This window comes from Barbus barbus (genome assembly GCF_936440315.1).
Source record: "Barbus barbus genome assembly, chromosome: 33".
Taxonomy (NCBI): domain Eukaryota; kingdom Metazoa; phylum Chordata; class Actinopteri; order Cypriniformes; family Cyprinidae; genus Barbus; species Barbus barbus.
This window is the reverse complement of record NC_136761.1, coordinates 10,535,442-10,550,723: the sequence shown is the minus strand read 5'-3', so window position 1 is coordinate 10,550,723 and position 15,282 is coordinate 10,535,442. Positions and strand designations below refer to the sequence as shown.

At 37.1% G+C, this 15,282-nt stretch overlaps 2 protein-coding genes across 4 annotated transcripts; one reads left to right on the top strand and one right to left on the bottom strand.

Annotated features, from left to right (window-relative positions):
• Positions 1-1,703: 1,703 nt before the first annotated feature.
• On the top strand, positions 1,704-8,008 carry LOC306853396 (polycomb group RING finger protein 1-like). 3 transcript variants are annotated; one of them, XM_079390763.1, is made up of 9 exons: positions 1,704-1,903; positions 5,044-5,149; positions 5,315-5,467; positions 5,555-5,626; positions 5,710-5,815; positions 6,466-6,508; positions 6,649-6,735; positions 7,305-7,385; positions 7,815-7,987. In XM_079390763.1, the coding sequence occupies exons 1-9, from the start codon at positions 1,718-1,720 to the stop codon at positions 7,863-7,865; spliced, it is 885 nt and encodes a 294-aa protein (XP_079246889.1). In that variant the 5' UTR covers positions 1,704-1,717; the 3' UTR covers positions 7,866-7,987. The 3 variants fall into 3 exon arrangements, with proteins under 3 accessions (XP_079246889.1, XP_079246890.1, XP_079246891.1); XM_079390764.1 differs by having other exon boundaries at positions 1,803-2,051; positions 5,105-5,149; XM_079390765.1 differs by having other exon boundaries at positions 1,886-2,051; positions 7,815-8,008.
• Positions 8,009-11,451: 3,443 nt separating this feature from the next.
• On the bottom strand, positions 11,452-13,712 carry LOC306852991 (transcription factor LBX2-like; the record flags this gene model as incomplete). Its single annotated transcript, XM_079390132.1, has 2 exons — positions 11,452-11,897; positions 13,385-13,712. The coding sequence occupies 2 exons, from the start codon at positions 13,710-13,712 to the stop codon at positions 11,452-11,454; spliced, it is 774 nt and encodes a 257-aa protein (XP_079246258.1).
• Positions 13,713-15,282: the final 1,570 nt, after the last annotated feature.

Below are 15,282 nucleotides of genomic sequence, written 5' to 3'. Positions count from 1 at the left end.
TCACTTTGATAGCCTTTGGCTGGCAGGTGAAACAATCAGATCGTTATTTTATTTTAGATATAGGGAGAAAAGCTGGAAGGATTTGATAGGTGTGTAGACAAAAGGCAACAAGAGAAGGACTTAGTGTGCTGAGATACGGTGAAGAAATAAATGCCACGGTGCGCCAAAGGGTTCGGCACCTCTGTCTTTGCTCTTTGATGTGTTCAGCTATCATCAGAGCTTGCGGTTGTGCTCTGTCCGCCCCAAAGGCTTGATTTGTATGTGGAGGCAGGTGCTGTCACTCAGATGTGCGATGACCCCATCAGATGTCTGTGTTAAAACAGAACAGAACAGAACTTCACGGTGCAGACTTGCAGTGTTATAAATTCATATTTCTACTCAGTTAAACACTGCTTCATTCAGGTTCACAATCACAGTCAAGATGAGACTTTGTTTCTTTTGTGTTAAAGTACACATCGAGTCTAAACAGGTGAAAACAGGATTAATTCTAATAGGGTTTGACAGGTAAGACAAAACAGACCACCTATGAGACTTTGTTCCATACTATTTTATAAGAAGAAAAATTAAGAAATAAGAAGTTGTTAAATTAATATTTCTGTGTGCAGTCTAACTATCTACAAAATTAGTTTCTTGTACTTGCATTTCCAATTTAAACTACAAAGTCATGATGATCAAACATTGTAATATCAATGTGGTACTACTGAAGTGTGATGCTGCAAAACATAAAACTGTGTTTTGAGATAAACTTGAATTGAAAGCAGTAATGATGAATTTGCATTTGTTAAATTCCAGAAGTCATGAAAAAGAGCAGAAACCAGACTTTGGGCTGAAGAACAAGTGTGGGCTGTTCACTTGTTTCTGAAGCATTACAGGAATCCCTGATAACTACATTAGAGTAAGTAGTGACATCTAGTGGTTACTCAGCATCATTGCACTTTTGACTGCATAAACAATTAAAAGTGTTGAAGGAACGTTCTTGGTTAAATACAACTCAAACTCTTTATATTTGATGTTCTGTTGATTAAACCAGAAAAAATAAATAAATCTGTCTTTCAGATTTTAGAACAAGTAGACAACTACATGTAAACAACTCAAGTAGGCTATACGGCAAACAGGCTACATTATTGTACAAATGAAAAAGACTATTTGAGGGATATGGTCCATTGAAGAGGTCCTACAGTATCACAACACGGTTTTCCAGTGTTCTTGACACCAAATGTTGTTTTGGAAAGATACAATTCCAATGTTGTATCTGTCTGTAAATGCATCCCTTACTGCTGTTTTCATTTTCGAATGAGGTAGTTTTCCAATAGGCTTACTATGTTTTTGAGATTATTAGGGTAGTAGGTTTTCATTTTAGTCTTGGTGAGAGAAAACAAAAAGCTATATATCTGTCACACATGATCTCGGAATCAAGACAGTAACGTTAGTCTTGAATGTCTGTTCTATTAGCCTATATTGACATGTCAAAAAGTGGTTGATCGATATGGGTTTGTCACTGACAGATTCTTAAATTTATACATTTTGGCCTTTCAAGTCTTGAACATTTGGTTATATTGTATTCGATTCAATTTGAGACTGGTATTATGATCCTGTCTGGTATTATCACTCTCACACAGAAGTTGCTGATACTAAACTAAAAAGATGCAGCCTAATATAAAACAACTCTGACGGAGTTTGCACACACACCCAACGATAGTATGAGTGTGGGGTGGAAATGAGAGAGCGTGTGGAAACACCAGCAGATGATCCCCGCCTCTCAGCGACCGAACTCACCCACTCTCCGGTTACCCGGAAGTATGCAGAATTCCCAAAGATGGCGGATCAAGGTCCGATGGCGATAGCTATGCGGCTAAGAAATCAGCTGCAGAACGTCTACAAGCTTGACCCTTTACGGAACGAGGTGAGTGATAGGGACCAAAATTGCTTCAGCTGCCCGTCTTTCGCCGCGCGCTTCCCGCGCTTTCTACAAACGCACGCGAGAGGGGCGATCTGTGTGGCGCGAAAGCAGAGAGATGGAGCGCGAGACCTTGCCGTGTGTCTGCGCAGGCGTGAGTGTTGCGAAGAATCAATCCACTGTGTCTAGCGGTTGTGTTTTTGTTCTCCGTGGCGAGGTTTTTCTTGTAATTTCTGTCCTGGTCGAGTCTCTTGCGTTGTAGTTTTTCCTAACTCCAACATTCAGCACACTGATAAAATGGGTTGTTTTGTGCGCTCTTGCAGGAATATAACGGTGCTCGTTCACGTCGCGTGCTGCGCTGTGATATCCCACATGTTTATTAATGCAGGTTGGCCCTGAAGAGTGAACAAGTGCATCCGTATCTGCCGCGTGCATTATCGGCAGCGCGTGTCCGTGTTGAACATGTGTGACAGAAAATGCATTTTGTACTTCAGTACTTCAACTCCGATGATCAGATGCTTGTCCTGCCGTTTTCTTCGACCTCGAGTCCTTGTTTAATGCAGTGGCTTGCAGTCCTGGCAGTGATTGAAACCAGTACTCGCGTATTTACTCTGGGATGTTTACAAATGACACCTGACTCACTGAAAAGTGAAGCGCGTTTCTGCCGCACCACAATAAGAAGCGCGTGCACGTAGTTGCACGCAACAAATTACTTTTGTTATCCGTTATTTTCCATGTCTGAAGAGGCAATTAATATTAACCTTGATGTATGGTTTGTTAGGACAGGAAAATATTTGGCCGAGATACAACTAAAATCTTGAATCTGAGGGTGTAAAAACATCAAAATATTAAGAAAATCGCCTTTAAATTTGTCCAAATGAAGTTCTTAGCAATGTATATTACTAATCAAAAATTAAGTTTTGATATATTTACTGCAGGAACTTTAGAAAATACCTCCATGAACATGACCCTTAATAAATATATATTATTAGTGCTGTGAAGTGATTAATTGCATCCAGAATAAATCTGTTCGTTTACATAATGTGTGTCTACTGTGTATATTTATTATGTATATATAAATAGAAGCACATGCATATATAAACTAACATATTTTTCTTAAATATATTAAATATATTTAAATATAATATAAAATATAAGTATATGAATATATAAATGTTTAAACATAAATATTATCAAAATATATACTGTATGTGTATTTATATATTCATAAAAAATATACACCGTATATTTTTCGGATTTCAGCCGACTCTGGACTCTTAACTATACTTATTCTACACGATTTAAGTGCGGCTTTTGATACAATCTCTCATCAATTTCTCCTAGATAGATTACTCTCCATAGGGATTATGTCCCTCTTAGTTGGTTCAGATCCTATCTCTCTGGGCGCACTCAATTTATTCAAATTAAAAATTTCAAATCATACATTTCACCTGTTACAACTGGTGTTCTTCAAGGCTCTGTTTTGGGCCCTGTTTTATTTATTATTTATCTACTACCCCTTGGTCACATTTTTAGGAAATATGGCATCAGTTTTCACTGCTATGCTGACGACACCCATCTTTATTTGTCTTCCAAGCCAAATTCTACCCTTCTTTCTTCCTCTCTTTTAGGTTGCTTAGAAGAGATTTAAATCCTGGTTTTCACGTAATTTCAGTAACTAAATACTGACAAAACATAAGTTCTCCTTGTTGGTACCAAATCTAACTTGTCAAAATCCAATAGTTTTTCACTTTCTGTTGATAACTCTATAATCTCATCTACTCAGGTTAAAAGTCTGGGTGTCGTCCTCGATCGTACTTTATCTTTTGAAAAGCATGTGAACAATATTACTCGGTCTGAGTATTTCCATTTACGGAACATCAGTCGTCTTCATCCATTTCTCACACCAAATTCCACAGCTAATGTACATGCTCTAGTTATTGACTATTGTAACTCCCTTCTCTTTGGGCTACCCCATAAACTTCTTCATAAACTTCAATTGGTCCAGAATTCAGCTGCCCGTATAATTACTAGAACCTCTTCCACTGAGCATATCACTCCAGTTCTCTACTACCTTCACTGGCTACCTGTTAAATATCGAATAGAGTACAAGATTCTACTTCTCACTTTCAAAGCTCTTCATAATTCTGCCCCACCTTATCTTCTGATTTGCTTCATACATCCCGAAACGTACTCTCAGATCTTCTTCATCTGTTTCCCTTGTTGTACCTTCTGTTCATTTAGCCACTATGGGGTCTAGGGCTTTCAGTTGTGCTGCTCCTAATGTCTGGAATTCTCTTCCACAATCTATTCGAGAAAGTGACTGTCAGACAACTTTTAAATCATGCCTTAAAACTTACCTGTTTAGATTAGCTTTTTCTGATCAATTTTAAATGATTTATTGTTAAAGTTGTTATTTGCTGTATTGCTGTCAAGATTTTATGTTATATTATCACTCTACTGTACGGTGTCCTTGAGTGCTCCGAAAGGCACCTTTAAATAAAATGTATTATTATTATTTATTATTAGTACACATGCATTTATAATATAAACAAAAACTTGTATTTTGGATGCGATTAATTGCGATTAATCGTTTGACAGCACTAATATATATAATTAAGTATATATATTTCTTAGTTTTAAAATGAAGTTTTAAATTAAGTGTTACTTTTCGGCATAATAGACCTGTTGTTTATCAAATTTAAAGTACGAAAATCCACATAGACTTTGAAATAATTATGTGATCATAAAAATGATATTTTAGTTCAATTTTAGCGTGTTACAACCGGACACTGCTGAATCGGCTTTAGATTTGATTTAACTATTTGTATGTGTAGGGCAGGCTAAATAGAAATTATGGAATGGATGGGTCTTTTTTTTCTCTATTTGTCACATTTTTCATGTTTTCAAGAGTTCCTCTCACCAAAATAAGTCTTTTGGAATGACAAACTTTTAATGTTTTTTCAGCTATGAATGATAGTTTTACGAAACTGACTGGGCTTCGCACAAGGTGACAGATGAGAACGCCAAGGATAAACTTAAAAAAAGTGTCTTATTTACACGGTTTAACATTGGATAAAAATATTGCACTGTAGATATGCATGCAGAATTTCACAGTGATCTCAAACTACCTGTTTGTTTTACAGGAAGAAGTTAAAATAAAGATAAAGGACCTAAATGAACACATTGTGTGCTACCTCTGTGCAGGATACTTTATCGACGCAACCACCATCACAGAATGCCTCCATACGTGTAAGTGTTGTGTACTTGATTTCTCTCCTAATAACACACTCAAATGAACACAGATTTGTAGCAGCCTACTTCTCAGTTATCATTTGTGACATATGCAGAAGAAATGCATAAGCTGTGTTATTAAACTGAATACTTACTCATTTTCATTCCACCGTCTCTCTGCAGTCTGTAAAAGTTGCATTGTGAAGTATCTCCAGACCAGCAAGTATTGTCCGATGTGTAACATCAAAATCCATGAAACACAGCCATTGCTGAATCTAAAGCTGGACAGAGTTATGCAAGACATCGTCTACAAACTAGTCCCAGGTCTACAAGAGAGTAAGTACAAAGAACGGGATCATTTGAACCTGAGTGTCTGTTTGTCTCCTGGTCAGTCATGGTTATATATCCATCTGGTCTTCTCAGGTGAAGACAAACGTATTAAAGAATTCTATCAGTCACGAGGTCTTGAACGCATCATACAGCCGTCTGGAGAAGGTAAGTGACAGCATGTCGATAGATGCTGCTGTTGATTTGATTTTATTACGATTGTTATTAAGTATGTCTGTATCTTCTTGTAGATTCAATTCCAGATAATACGGGATTACCCTACACAAGCTTTGACCACTCCAAAGCTCATTTCTACAGATACGACGAACAGGTCTCTCTATGTTTGGAGAGGCAAAGGTAGGAAGACAGCAGTAAAGCTTATACCCCCCCCCCCCCCCCCCCCCCCCCCCCAACCCCATTAGTTTTCTTTTTATACTTGGAGATCCATAAGATTTTTTTTTTAAATAAATGAATACTGTTATTCATCAAGAATGCATTAAATTGATAACAAATGGCAGTAAAGACAATTATAATGTTACAAAAGATTTCTGTTCGAAATCAAATAAATAAATACTGTTCTTTTGAGCTTTCTATTTATCAAAGATTCCTTTATAAAAAAAGAATCACAGTTTCCACAAAAATATTAAGCAGCGCAACTGTTTTCAGCATTGGTAGTAATAAGAAATGTTTCTTGAGCAGCAAATTAGATTGATTTCTGAAGGATTATGTGACACTGAAGGCTGGAGTAATGATGCTGAAAATTCTGCTTTGCATCAAAGGAATACATTGCATTTTAAAATATATTTGAATAGAAAACAGTTAATTTAAACAGTAATAATATTTCACAGTATTAGTGTTTTACTGTATTACTTATCAAATTAATGCAGCCTTGGTGAGCATAAGAGACTTCTTTTGAAACATAAAAAGTCGTACGTACTTCAAGCTTTTGAATGGTTAGCGTAGGTGCATCAAAAGAATCCTGTTATAATTTCATCTTGTTTTTACAGCTCATCATTTTCTGGGAAGGACAAACATAAATTAACTCTACAGGTAAGACAACAGCCTAAGAAGGAATATGAATGTACATTGATTCATTCTCAAGAAAACCTTAACATTAGTCTATTTATTTTTATTTTTATATATATTAGAAGCAATGATTCATTTGTTTATATACTGTTATGTTCCTGCAGCAGAAATTTGTGCGTTGTTCGGTCAGGGCTGAGGTACGACATTTGAGGAAAGTGTTATGTCATCGACTTAACGTGGAAAAACATCAGGTGTGACTTTTTTTACTTTCTTTCTTTATAGAGCCATTGCTTTTACTTTATTCTATCTATCTATCTATCTATCTATCTATCTATCTGTCTGTCTGTCTGTCTGTCTGTATGTATTAATGACGTATTAATAGAAATGACATTTAGATGAATGGCATCTCATGCTGGTTTTTGTGGCCTCTGGTCTACTAATTTAAATAATTGTTTCTTTCTAACTATATGCATTTGCAACCTGGTATAAAATTAATTTAGTATACAAAATAGTACTAGTGCTTTTCTAGGAAACAAAAGAATTCACCTATCTTCTTTCACTAAGCTTGCAGCTGATTAGTCTGTTGTGTCTGTTATGTAAAGGCATGTATGTTTGTACATCCCAATTAGGAGAATTTGTTGTTCAGTTCCTTAATAGAAAGAATCAAAGTTCAAATAGGATGACCAGCTGAAAATACATTTTTTTATTGTGAAATGTAGTAAGAGAGAGAGATTTTAAACTAAACCTCTCATTGTTTTCTTTTCTATCCTTCTGCCCTGTTGTCTTCTCTCTTCATTGTGTGCTCTTTGTTGTGCTGCAGGTCCAGATGTTATTCAATAACGAGTCTCTCCCAGATCACATGACCATGAAGCGTCTCTGGCTGTCTCACTGGTTTGGAAAGGTATCGTTGTCTCAAGCGTCTCCAGCTAATTTCATACTGCATTCTTTCACACTATCAGCCCGTTTGCCTTTCCCTATAGGTGGGATCTTCATTTCTGTAGCGATTTACTGTGCTCTGATTTACTCACTGAAAGAATCTTCTGAGGGGAATCACAGGCAGAGATTTATTAGTACTAGGGAAAGCCATATGCCTGATGTCGCCTTGTGGTTTGAAATATGCAATGGAAGTGCTATTCTCCATATTGTTTCATGGTTTGTGGGGCGTCAAAGTGTTGTGAGAATTTAGCACAAGTAATTCCATGCTTCATGTGTTTTTAAGTGCGACGGATGAAGTTCTGCCCGCAGTGTCTGTTTAGTGTCAGTCAACAGGATGATACTTTGTTAAACCTTTCATTCATGTTCTAATGTTTCCTCTTTGTCTCCCTTTTAGGCACAACCACTGGTACTCCATTATGCTATAAAAGACAAACGGACAAGATAGGATTATGTGAAAATATCAATTGGTGTAAATATTTTGTATTTCACATATTCTATTTTAATAGCTTTCTGTGCATATAAACTTATTTTTTTGTTTTGTATTTTTGAAAATAAATTTTAAGTGGTAAAAAATGTGGATGCATTTTGTATTATATGTTTGTGTGACCTTTTTTTGGTTAACTTAAGTTGCTTCAGTGCAAGGTATTGAAAATTATATGATCATTATATGAACACGAATTTTGTCTGGCCTTGCTAAAATAGAAATGAAGACAGTCATTTGTGTTGAGATCGCCAGTGTTTTAAGAAATGAACCACTAGGGTGCAGTGTTGGTCTTTTCATTACTAACACCGATCCCCTTCAGTCACCTCACGATGACTCTATTAGGAACATCTCAAGGCATTTTTCATCTCAGAATACATTATATGTAGCGTCTGAAGATACAATGAAAACCTTAGGCAGAATGTCTAGTAGAATCGCAGTAGCCTTCTGGTATAAAAACGTGCTTTTATATAACTCACACCTTCATCACATGACGGGAAAGTAATTCTGCCGTGATTGAAAAACGCTTTAAATGTCTCGAGAAATTAAAATATACCGCCAGACATAAAAATCAATAGATGCTCTGTTGATCAATATAATTTTGGGGAAATGCTCGGGTAGGCTATGTTTAGGCTACGCAAATTTCTTCTCATGTTTTTTCTTTCTATCATCTTTCTCCGTGTATTTGTTCTTTAGACCAAATAGCAAAGACCAAATTTATTTTACCACAATAAATTATTTTAAATTTACAGCTGACTTAGGCTAATTATTTTGCGGGTCATGTAGGGCTACAATAATGGTAGCCTACTTTGTACCATTTTGTTAACAAATTGTAATAGGAATAGTAGGCTATGGTTTCCTCTTGTAATGCATTAAATCATCTAGAATACAATCATGTTATGCATTAAAACACACGACTCTGCTCCGCTCTGCTTTCATCGAATAGGCTATTTTTAAGAAAATGATGTAGTCTACATTTTCGCATTTAAGGCTACTTTATTTTAAATTAAACATTCAGGCTACATAGGCTTATATTTTAAATATATTTATATATTTTAAAACGCAAATAGGCCTATTAACCATTGAAGAAAACGAAATAAAATTTAACACGTCATTTGTACAGGCCTCAGGCCTAATATAATTTAGACTTTTTTTCGCGATTGCATAAAAAAAGCAACAATATCCTTGAGTAGGCCTACATAAACGTCGAATACGGATTAAAAACAAGCGCATGGCTAAATGTTTGATTTCATTAGGTTTTTCTTTATAATAGCTTAACTAATAATCTTAAATAAATCTTTAAAGAATGTAGCCTAGCCTAAAAGATGATGATGATGATTATGATGTTAAATAACATTCAATAATAATGAAGTGAGCTTCGTTTCTGTAAGCATTAATTGATTTATTCTTCTTCGTCTTATTATTATTAGGCTGTTATTATTATTATTTCTGGCATTCGTTTTTCATATTCAGTTTTCCATTATTCCATTATTTTCCATTTACAGTTATATCCATTATATTTCCATTCCATTATTTTACCTTCCTTTACATTAATGAAAAAATTAACTCTGTAGGCTACATTGTTGCAGAAATTCTATTTAGCACGGCATTATTTCTTGCTCTCTAAAGTGAAACACTGATCTATCGTCCAAGGGACCTTTCAGAGCTTTTAACGTGCTTGGATATATTTGCTCGAATATTTTCACACTGTGAAATCAATCACGGCTTTCAGTCGTCATAGTCCAACCGCATTCATATTCATATAGCCTACCATAAAATTCCAGTCATCTCGACTCTCAGTAGGAACCCGAAGCATTTGAGCTATTGTGCGGACTTCAATCGCAGCAGAAAACACAAAACAGCACGAGAATGTGCCTCTGCCTCGACAGCTCTGAGAACTCCGGCTCTCTGGCGAGTCTTTCCACAAAGCGCTCATAAAAATCTACTTGACTTTTCAACCCCAACTATTCCAAGCGATTAGGCTAATTGTACTTCCATCTTCTCGCTGCCCCAAAACTGCTGCCTTGATCTGCTCACAACTGACACAAATGGGCCGAAAGAAATTCGGCAGACCAGGATGCAACAATCCTCCCCATTTCCACCGGCTTCCTATTGAGATTTATTCATTAGGAACCGCATGCAAATCATCTGCTATTCATGGGCGTTTTTAACACATGGGCACAGATGTGTGGGGTATTATTTGGGCTCGACCGACTGAAACTGTTATTGCGCACTCAAAGGCGGGTTAACCTAATCAATCATGTTGACTAGTTTGTGTTAGAGAAGATTCATAAACCATATGGCGCGAGGAGGCAAGCAAGCTTTATGTTGTCCTCGTGACAATGTGAGAGGGGGAACCTTGTTCAATTGTCCTAATTAAGCTTCAAGCACTTAACACACACAAACACTCTTCTTAACACACACAATGGGGCGATGTGTAAAAGTGCTCTGCCTCTCTCAGCTGTTTAACTCCACGAGAGCGTGCCATAAAATAATTTGCATAAAATAAAACATTTTATGCATGGCAGCTTATCCTTATTACACTGTAACAATCATGCCACTAAAATAGTAGGCCTAAACTTAAATGTATCATGCCTTAAAATTTGAGGTGGTCCTAAACGTTTTCACAACCGTTTTCAAACACTTTGCAATTTAATTACCGATGAAAAAAATAATGGATAAAAAAAGAGAGAATGATTTGTGGTGGGAAAAAAAGAAAGAAAAAGTTTTTGTGGCATAAATGTGTATAGGCCTATAAAAAATAACGTGTCAGTAAAAATAAACATAAAATAACATCTTGCAAAGAAAATTAGATTTCCTATCCACAGGATTTAAATGATTATTTTACAATTCAGCTCAGCATCTGCATAATTAAACTCTGACTCAAGGTAAGGAAACATTGTGAAATTACATATAACCTTTATTTACATAAATGAGGATTAAATAGAATGTTACAATAAATTTAAGGAGTTAGATGCATCATAACTTGTTATATATATACACAACCTTGCCCTTGCATTGTTTTGGACATACATTTTGTTTTTTTGTAATAATTTGTTAATAATGCCAGTTGGAAATGTGCAAGGAACTGGGATATATAATGTAAAACTTTGGGAAATGAGTCTTGACAATTACAATGTAGAAACAAGATTTCTGATGACTTCTGAAATTATTTATAAATATATAATTCTATTCAGCTGAGAATTGAATTGAAAATCACTTTTGGCATAGAGTTTCTACAGCGGTCATAAATGTGTTGAACGGTGTAAACAATTGCACGCGTTTCCTTCGAAAATCGAGAAATAAAGCTTAAAATGTACATACATATGTTGCAGTCTTGATACTGTACCATTTATCTCTAAGCATTTCTCAGATCTTATGAAAACGTATTCCTTAAACCATGTCTTTGATCTGGACATCAGAACATAGAGGTCCTTTCAATAAATTAAAAATAAGGGAGACACAAAACCTTCCTTGCATTTCAAGTTCTTCCGCAGAGTCCGTGCAAAAGTTGTGAAAAATACCCTTCTCTGAAAACAAGGGCCTGCTTTTAATCGTCCACCTCGATTTCCTCATCCTCCTCTGAAAACTCATCTGTGGTTTGGCCTCTGGACGAGGACGGGGACTGTGGAAAGGCTCTTGGGGAAAGGCTGGGAGAAATGGGCCCCGAGCCACCGTGAGGGTCTTCCATGTCCTCCATGGACACCAGTTTCTGCAATGCCTGTGGCGGGATTTTCTTGAGAGACTCCACATCCGCCTTCATCTCCTCCAGGTCTCTCTTGAGCTTGGCCCGTCGGTTCTGGAACCAGGTGATGACCTGCGCGTTGGTCAGACCCAGTTGCTGTGCGATCTGGTCTCTGTCGGCTGGTGACAGGTATTTCTGGTACAAAAAGCGCTTTTCCAGCTCGTAGATCTGGTGGTTGGTGAAGGCCGTGCGGGACTTCCGTCGTTTTTTGGAGGCCTGTCTTTGGCCGAAGGCGTTGAGATGTTCGCGACCTTTAAATGGAAAGAAAGGAGAGTTGATTTCCAGGAACACATGACAGGAATAACACAGGCGGCTTGTGTGGGTCACAATTCAGAATAACTTTCATCAGTAAGTCATTCCCAGACACTGTAAAGCTAATGCTCATTCAGTAAACTGAAATATCAACCTACAGCAAAATGCACAAAGTTGAATTTCCTATTATTTAAATGCACATTAGCTATTGATTTGTAAGGCATTCTTCTTGTAAGTTATTTGGAATGGTCCTATTTTTGGCTGTACATGGTTCTTGAGGGGATATTTGGTTCTCTGGAGATGAAAAAGTCTTTAATTATACATTATAGGTTCTTTAGATCAGTGTTTTGGATTCTAGGCTCTTTCAAGCACCATAACAGACTGTCAATGCTTATTTTGTTTTGTAGAATTTTAAAAGGTTCTCTTTTGGAATCAGGCTGCAAAATCCTGTTTGGTTCAAATTAGAACCTTTATTTTTAAGAGTGTACACACTGTTGTGTTATGTGATAGGCCACAGTTGTTAATTCCAGCTGCATAACAGCTGTTCTTGAAAAGAGGGGGAGAAACTTTCCAAAACATCTGAACTATTGATTGCCAAGTAAATTCGAAATATTTAATGTGTTAATCAAGCAGCCTATCAAGCCACAGAACTGGCCTCAATCTTATTACAGGCGACCTTAACCGTTAGCGTGACCCACTAAGACAGTTCTGCAATGTCAACACGAACGTCATGATCGAAGACTGTTTTCAGTAAATGTGTCAAGTGAACAAGAATGATTTCCTTCTCTTTAACATTCTTGTAAAGGCATTTGTGCGTTCCATCATGCTAAGCTGTATTTCTGAAAACAAAGGTTTTTGATATCTACAAAGAACTTAGTTCAAACCACCATTTACTGGCATTTTAAAGTATAATGAACCAGTTTACTGATATTTTAACGCCCTAAGAACAATTTAGAAAGACAAAAGCCCAATAGGCCTATAATGGGAATTATTATTGATAATAAGAGCGAGTTTCTTTTGCTTGACAATCGAAGAACCTTTAATTTTTTGAGGGGTAGGTGACTTTCCTGAAATACTAACAGTCACACTTGAGCAATCACTGACATTTATATAAAAAAAAAAAAAACGAGCTATTTAATATCTGAAAACGTGTATAACAAAAATAGGCGGGGATGAAACAAGATGGTAAAATTTTACTTAAGAAAATTGATTAAGAAATATATTTATATGATACATAGCCTATGTGTATTTATGTATAGGCTACTTTATATTGTTGTTTTATATAGGCAATGCATATAAAAATAACCTATGCATTCGACATCAGTTGTAAAATCCACATATAATCGCTATTCGCTACCGCTACAATAACACACGTCCAAAAGTGCCACTAACTTCAATTTGCGCGTTTAAAACTCGAAGATTAATTCGTAAACACAATCCTAATGTAAAACAACAAACCCCTGAAAAAAAAGACTAAACATTTTACCTTCTGCAGCTTGTATAACGTTGACTTCCAGCCCCTTAAATGTTTTGCTCGCCAGCTCCTCCAGAGCGCATAACGGCGAGGACGGAGCGCTGATCCCGTTCCGAGACGCGCTCGAGCTGGTCACTTTCTCCAGCACGCGCGGAGGGCACAGACTACCGACGGACTTCTTGACGGAGGGTTTATTTAAGATATCCTCGATGCTGAACGGGGTGAGAGGCTTGTTGGAGTTGGCCGGAGGTGGGAGTTGGTCCAAGGGACCCCGCCGCCTCTCCTCGCCGCTGGACTGCAAAACGGAGCCTGCCTTCATGTCTTTAGAGCTGGAGGTCATCTCAGTCCCAAGCAACTATTTCGAATAGAAGTCACCTAGCTCGCTCAATCTTGTTTATGCATACAAAAGCCTGGTCTATTCCTTTTTCTTTAAACAGAATCGTTGTTCTTCCTCAGTCTGAAGTGGCTCTCCAAAAGCACCATGCTTCAGGCGTCACCGCCACCCGAACTTTAGTCCTCATATGCGGCTCCAGTCTTGTCTGAGCTGCTCCATGAAGATCTTCAGCATGTGTAGCCGTCTCAAGGAGGCTCAAAACAGCAAGCAACCGCTAACGAGTTCTTGTTGATTGCTTTTGTGAAGTTCAATTAGAGAAACACTACACTACTTGCTGACCCGCTGCTCCGTCTTAAAGGGCCAGACCATAATAATGAATTGGACCAAGAATAGGAGGAGTTTCCCCCTGAAGTTTAAAGAGAGGGGAGATGGCTCGGGATGTTTATGCATCTGTTGATCCCACTCCCACTTAGGGCAAACCACGTGCTCCACGCGTATACCTCCCTGAAAAGGGAGAGTGCTCCCATTAACACCAGTAGGCTTCTATTCTCTATATGTCAACGTGTCTGCGGATCTATCTTCAATTTCAGAATAATAAAAACAACAACTTATACTGTGAAGTATAAATAAAACAATAAAATACACATTCAACAAGGCATTAATGAACATTTAGAATTCAAGAGTTGTCCATAGCGGAACAACACGGGAAAGACTAATTAGGCTACTGTAATATCATGATTATTGCAGTTTTGGAGGCTGTTATGACAGCCTGATTTTCCTCACACCTCGTGTAGGCTATCTGCTGTCACACGAGTTCAGAATTAGACATGTCATTGTTTCAGTCCTATAAAAAATATATTGATTGCAAAACTGCATGGGCAAAGCGGCTCAGATGTGGATAACAATTATGTATGGTTAAAAATAAATATAGAGTATTTTATATAGCCTTCAGGGTTGGTTTTGACAATAGCTGCGACTTTTTGCAAGCAGTTGTTTTAGAACCTTTAAAATGCATGCATTTTGCTGGTGGGACATTTTTTATGAATTCTTAATGTAGCAGAAATTTAGCAAAGGCATAATATCCTAATAAAGCAGGATACTGACCAGTGTGGTTTGTTTTAAAGGGTGATTTTTTTTTTTAAATAGGGGGTCCACATTTTAATATTCTAAATAGTATTAGAATTTATGAGAATACATTTAAGCTGAGGACAACTAGAGAACCAGCATAAAATATTTCCGTAACACCTCAGTCAGTGCAGCACAGTGCCATTCTATAAATTTGTGAAAATGCACGTGGGTAAAGAGCAGAGAGCAGCAGACTTACAGCAGTGCTGTTCTCACCCGCTCCGCGTCGGACTTTATTTCAGATGATGCTCGCGGGACACGCGCAGTGATTAGCTATGAAGATGCAGGTAAGAAGAAATTGTGTTCTTGCTTTAAGAAAACACGAAATAGAAGAGAACAATGACTGGTGTAATGATACTTGACCTAAAAAAAGGATCAAGATAATAATAATAATAATAAAAAATATATAGCCTATATATATATATATAATATATTTCCCCCCCCCCAGACA

Bases quoted from the DNA above. Each gene is read 5' to 3' on its own strand.
- LOC306853396 (XM_079390763.1), top strand. From the start codon at position 1,718: ATGAGAGAGCGTGTGGAAACACCAGCAGATGATCCCCGCCTCTCAGCG. The intron at 5,468-5,554 runs GTAAGTACAAAG...TGGTCTTCTCAG, and splicing joins AGTCCCAGGTCTACAAGAGA to GTGAAGACAAACGTATTAAA. The intron at 6,736-7,304 runs GTGTGACTTTTT...GTTGTGCTGCAG, and splicing joins TTAACGTGGAAAAACATCAG to GTCCAGATGTTATTCAATAA.